We start from the raw sequence: 5792 nt of genomic DNA on the forward strand, positions 1-5792 counted from the left end.
GAAGGGCCGGCGGCGCCCCTGGCGGGAGGGAAGGAGGAGCGGCCGCAGCCGGCGCGCTGCACCCGGGCAGAAGTCGGCAGGGAAAGCAAGGGCAGAGTCAAGACCTTCGTTCCAAGAAACATCGGACGCCGGGCGCGAAAACCCTCAGCCTCCCAAGAAGTCCGTCCCAGATAGCCCGCGGGTAACAGCCCTTCCCTGACTTCACTTTCCTTGAGCCAAGATCAGCCGACGCCCGGGGTCTCCCTTTCCTGGCTCCACTTTGCAAATCCTTTCCTAGCTCTTTAATGCAGCGCTTTTGATCGTCAGCTCCATGGGCTATCACACATTTAATTTCTTCTTTTAAACGCTAAGCAAGTGCTTGGCTATAAAAAACAAACATCTGTTGTTCCTTCAACCCCTTCCCCCGAAAAAGGGCAGATGAAAGCTTTTTTCTTTCAAAGCAAGTGCTTTGGATTCTAACAGAGTAGAGATCTCACCAGTTAAACATGGGCACAGAAACATGAAACACACGCACTCTCCTCTCCCACTTCTTCGCAGCACATCATTTGCTCTGGTGGATCCTGGAGGCCCTGCCAGATCTGCATTCTGCTGTGGAGTGTCAGTGCCATATCCCTCCCCCTTCCTCCACGAGCCTGGGGGACTGGCACATTTTCCCCTTCTGAATTTAAACCCGTGCAACACCAGCAGCTGATTGCAAAGGGTGGCGGGGATATGGGCACTTGGGGTGTTCACCCTGACTGCTTGAGAACAGAAATGCTCTCAAAGTTTTCTTGATAGTTTCAGTCTACGTAAGGCCTAGGCTACCCGGTACAGCCTAAAGAAACCCACATTGTATTACCAGATGCGGGTACCTACAGCATCTCTGAGAACAAACCAACATTTTCCACCATCTCTTGTCTGGAAGGCTCATCTTCCACACAGCAAAATGCATCCCCTTCTGAGGGCACAAAAGAGCAACCCTCTGCACAAAAAATACCAACATCTCGCCTACCCTAACGAGAACCTCATCAGTTAACTGTCCCTCCACAGCTACACAGGCAAACCAGTTGCCTGTGGACTCAACCTTATACTGGCTAGAGAAACCTTTTGCAGGTAAGGTTCAGAACATTCCCAAACAAAGAAACACCCTCCACCCCAAGCAGTCTTTCACTAATAGAAATGCATCTCTCTCTGTGGCTTTTGCCAGCACATTGGCACTGGGCAGAACACAATTTTTCCCCACCTCCCAACTCTGCCCTCCTCATAACAAGCTGTAGCCAGGCAGGCAAGACTCTTAGGCATAGACTATGGTTAATGAACCAAGAAAGCACAGTACATGTGGAGGGAGAGACTGGAAGCCTGAATCTGCATTATTCAAGCAAGCAGAATAGCAGTAACTCCAGTCAAAACACAGGCAAAACAATAGGGCTTCTGGTTGATGGGAAGTGTCACAAGATCTCCGAGTTTCCAGCAGCGAAGACATTTAGTCTTGTTCCTTAAAAATAAGAACAGCAGCCCCAGCAGCACCGCCTCCCCTACTGCCACTGCTGAATTGTTGTCCGACTACTGAACCTCCAAGGCCACCTTCTGCTGCATCACCCACTTATCAGGAGCCACTTACTTGATCTCCCTCCCCTCTCCCTTAAACTCATCTGAAATACATATATATATTTAAAAAAAAAAAAAAAATCCAGTGCAAACCTGACACAGTGATAATTTTAAAAGCTATGCTGCTCATGTCAAATTATTCAACATCTGTCTTCATGTTCCCACAAAAATTAGCATAGGATGGTGGTTTCTGATGACACCTCTAGTGAAATATTTTGACTTCTACCAGCAAGTTGCAAACAACCTGTCAAGAGGATAATGTCAGTTTTCTAGTACTGCATATTAAAGCCAATTGAGGGCTTATCTGGTGTGTGAAGCTACCGACCTGACCTAAAAGCAGAGGCTCTGGTGTCACAGGAGGGTGAATTTGACACACTACAGCTGGAGAACAGCAAGGCATAACAGAGCACAGGGCTGGACAGATTTAATGCCTTGACCTTGAAGAGCTGCTAAACAACTTTGCAAATCTTGGACTGACCCAGCCCTTTGGTGAGACTGTTTCTATAGCCCTCCAACCAGAAAACTCATTCCTGTAACCAACAGGCTACAGCTTAACCAACCACAGATTTAAGGGCTGGACAAGAAGAAATGGCTGAGCACAAAGCACCTGTGTACATGTGCGTGTATATATACACACACTCACTCATAAAAATACATATATGCATAGGCACGCATAGTTTGGAGAACCACTCATACGTTGTGCTCATACACTGCATTTTCCAAATGGATCAGCCAAGAAGTGGCTCACAGGAGCCAGCTCCACCGCTAGCAATTCAGCAATCTGCTCACCCATTTCTGAGGGCACAGGGTGCACTGGGATAACAGCAAAATAGCTCAAGAGCTCCATGCCTGGACTCCTATCCCACTGGCAAAACAGCTAGAGGCAGAGGCAGGGTAGAGGGACTGATCCCGGTCACCGAGCTCAAGGTTAATGTTCAAGTGTGTCTGTGCCTCCAGAAACTGGCAGCAAAAGACAGGCACGCACAGAGGTTGCAAGATGGTGTGAGGCATCCTGCATTGAAAACTCTAGGAAAAGAGTTTCTACTTTACAGGTAAGAGGAGCAGGAAACAAATCATGTCACACGTACATGAAATAAAGTGTGGATGTTTATGGCCTAAACCCAGGATATGTTTTACCATGACACTCCTCCATCGCAGAGGCAAGAAAACATTCTTCCACTAGATTTTTTGGCTGCCTGCAGTGGCATCTCACAGGTGATTCAGTGTGATGGTGTCTCTTTAAAGATAGAGCTTTACTGGGTCATTTATTCCCCACCTCAGAGGCCAGGGCAAGACTATTCTGTACTGGAAGTGCTTCACCCCCACCAGTTTCAAGTGCATGAAGCACTGCAGCCCATCCAGCCCCTCTGATCACGGTACCAGGCAGCTTTCACTGCTGCCCAGCCTAAACCTTCCTTATATTCCCCTTCCATCATCTTGCTGTAGCCCCTCATCACACACTGAGATGACCATTCCTGAAATGCCTTTTCTGAAGGTGAATTGCAAGAGGCAGGCAACAAAATATCCCTCTCTTTTATTCAGCCTGAAAGGCTGCTGCTGATCAGCTGGACAGTGCTAGCTGCAAGACAACCCAGAAATGTTAATTATATACTGCACACGGAGTAAGCAAAGCAGCAGCCCTGTGCACGCTCTGAAGCAGAGCTACACAAGTCCTGAAGTCTTCAAGGCTGACTAGGAAGCAAGAGGCATACTCTTCCCTTCAGAAACATTCCCTGTCCTCCCCTATCAGTCTAATGTATAGCCTCTAAGTGTTGATAACTCCAAGCCTGGAAAGGCGAGTCCCCTTTCTCCTTACCTCTTCCTCCCTCCTGCCAAATTCTGACATTTCCTAGAGCTCTATTACAGCTTGCTCCTCATCTTGATGATTCAAAGACACATCTAGTTTGGGAAATGGGGTACCACAAAAGCCTAATAAAAAGTTGCCTCTTGGCAGTCTACTGAACTGCCTTCTGTATCAGGCCAGCCTTGTCTTATTGCAACAAACAAGGCTGAAAGGATGGGATCAGCTAATGAGAAGAGGGCTTCAGACACACTTCAGTCATTACAACAAATGCCAATTTATATAACAAGCCTCTTCAGGTAGCAGGCTAAAAGCACCTTGACTCCTAATTAAATTGCACCTCCATTGCAAATGCTCCTCTCCCTGAAACCTCCTTACACACATTTTATTTATACCATTCATCTCAATAAACCTCTCCAACAACTCTGCTCTCCTAGACAGAGGTCTTTTGTGCACATCCATGTGGGTGTATTATTTAAAGGGTACATCACATGGATACTTTATCTAGTTTAATCTGATTTAATCTCAGCTGATTTACTAAAGTGAAATATATTTATAGACCCATATAGATGCCTCTCATCATCTCCATCGCCATAAATAAACATTCAAAAGTGGAAAAACAGATCTGAAACATGGTACTTGAGTTCCCATAATTTCTACATTAAGTACCACATGAGACTGACATTCACAACACAGAACACTCAAGTACAGCTTAAAGCTATGGTGAGAGACTAACATTTAGGACAAACCGAAGTGCAACGAGGCAGTGGGACTAGTTTCTAATCCTGCTTTATTTATCCTTGCAAATATAACAGTATCAATCCAGCTCTGCTCGAACCATCAATAACAGCAATCTCGCATCCAAACAAACAGCGCTGGCTGCACAAGGCATGAAATCAGTGCAGGGTAGTGGACTGAAGGCAGGATTGGCAAAGACAATATGAAAACTATTAGTCACCATAGAAGTTTGAGGTGTGCTGATTCCACGAGACACTGCTCTTGGCTGCGCTCAGCGACAGCTGCATATTAAGGCTACTGATGGTCTCAACAGATAGTTTGAAGAGGTAGGGGAGGGGAGAAGAGGGGAGAGACTGGATTTCTCCTTTGTGTAGTTAAGTAAGAGAACAGAAAGAAGTAGTGTACCATTTTGACTTAAAAGAATGCCTTCATCTTAGTGCATGAATATATCTGTGCTTTCTTTTGTACACAGCTTCTCCAATCTCTGAGAGAAAAAGACAAAAACATCAGTAAGTTATTCCAAAGATCTAATTTAGCAGCAACTCTATCAAATGCAAGTTCACTGAAGTGGATGAAAAATCACAACAGGCAACCTTCTAAAGCACATTTAAGCAAAATCAGTTTTAAGGTCTGTCCCTCTTGCTATGATCCTGAGCAGAGAGGCCATTCTACAGCAAGTGACAGCTACTCAGCAGCAATCACACTGAAACAAAATAGAAGTTCCACTAGCAGATTACCTGTTTTAAAGGATTAAATAACCTGCCCTGACCAGGTTTCTGTACCACAAACTCATTCTACTCCTCATCTTTCCAGCCTTCAGAGGGTCCTACAGGTTTCCTCTGAGCATGCAGACTGGGAGAAAACACATATACTAGGAGGAAGAAAGGGGAAGGAAAAAAAAAATAGGAAGCTAAACATCCTCCATTTAAAATGCTTATTTTACAAAACAGACCCAAACTCAAATTAACATCCCAGCCCTCAAGGAGAAAGGAGGAATTGTTTCCATTAAAGAAATACATCATTAAAAAGTGACCTACAAAGACTTACCCATAGTCAGTGAGACTGAACTGATCTTTGCCAGAGCTCACACAAGAGACTGGCTGCGTGCTGTTAAAAAAAGAGGGAGCGGGGGGGCTGGATTCTCTCACTGGGGTCTCTCTTCAGAGCTCAGAGAGCTTGGCTTGTTAGAGGCAGAGGCATGCCTTCCAGAAGGACTTTACAGCAACGCACAACTGAGTTGTAAGCCAAGATAAAGCCGGCTTGTTATGAGAGGCAAGTCTTGTGGGTTGCTTTTATTTATTTTTTCCCAGTGTATTGGAAATGCAGATCTTGTAAAGCGAGAATTAAGAGAGGGCTGGGGAGAGGGAAAGGGGGGCTGCACGGCTGGCTGAAGTAAATCCCAGCAGTTTGCTCAGCCCAGGGCTTGTGCTCGCCGGGGGCGCAGGGTGCCGGCCCCAGCCTCTGCCCCCTGCCCTCGGGAGCTCAGGGGGGCAGGAGCCAGACCTCTCAGGGGGACACCCCAGCTTGCCACTTGCCACCCTGCCTGCAAACAAGGAGGGGAAGTAAGCACCAGAACTGTAATAATAATAATAGTAAAATATAATAACAGAGGGAAAAAAAAATCAAGCAGCTCGACATCAGCTCCGCCACAAGACCACCACCCGCT

General features: G+C 46.2%; 1 protein-coding gene across 2 annotated transcripts in view; it reads right to left on the reverse strand.

The window, feature by feature from the left end:
• MDGA1 (MAM domain containing glycosylphosphatidylinositol anchor 1) overlaps window positions 1-5636 on the reverse strand; it is a 159208-nt gene extending 153572 nt beyond the window's left edge. Inside the window, exon 1 of one of the 2 annotated variants that reach the window (XM_026844142.1) lies at window positions 5174-5636. In XM_026844142.1, coding sequence (XP_026699943.1) covers window positions 5174-5177 — 4 coding nt within the window. In that variant the 5' untranslated portion in view covers window positions 5178-5636. The remainder of the gene's footprint in view (window positions 1-5173) is intronic. The other variant, XM_026844141.1, reaches the window with a different exon arrangement.
• Between the last annotated feature and the right edge of the window lie 156 nt (window positions 5637-5792).

This window comes from Athene cunicularia, assembly GCF_003259725.1.
Source record: "Athene cunicularia isolate RWA chromosome 3 unlocalized genomic scaffold, athCun1 chr3_part1, whole genome shotgun sequence".
Classification (NCBI taxonomy): domain Eukaryota; kingdom Metazoa; phylum Chordata; class Aves; order Strigiformes; family Strigidae; genus Athene; species Athene cunicularia.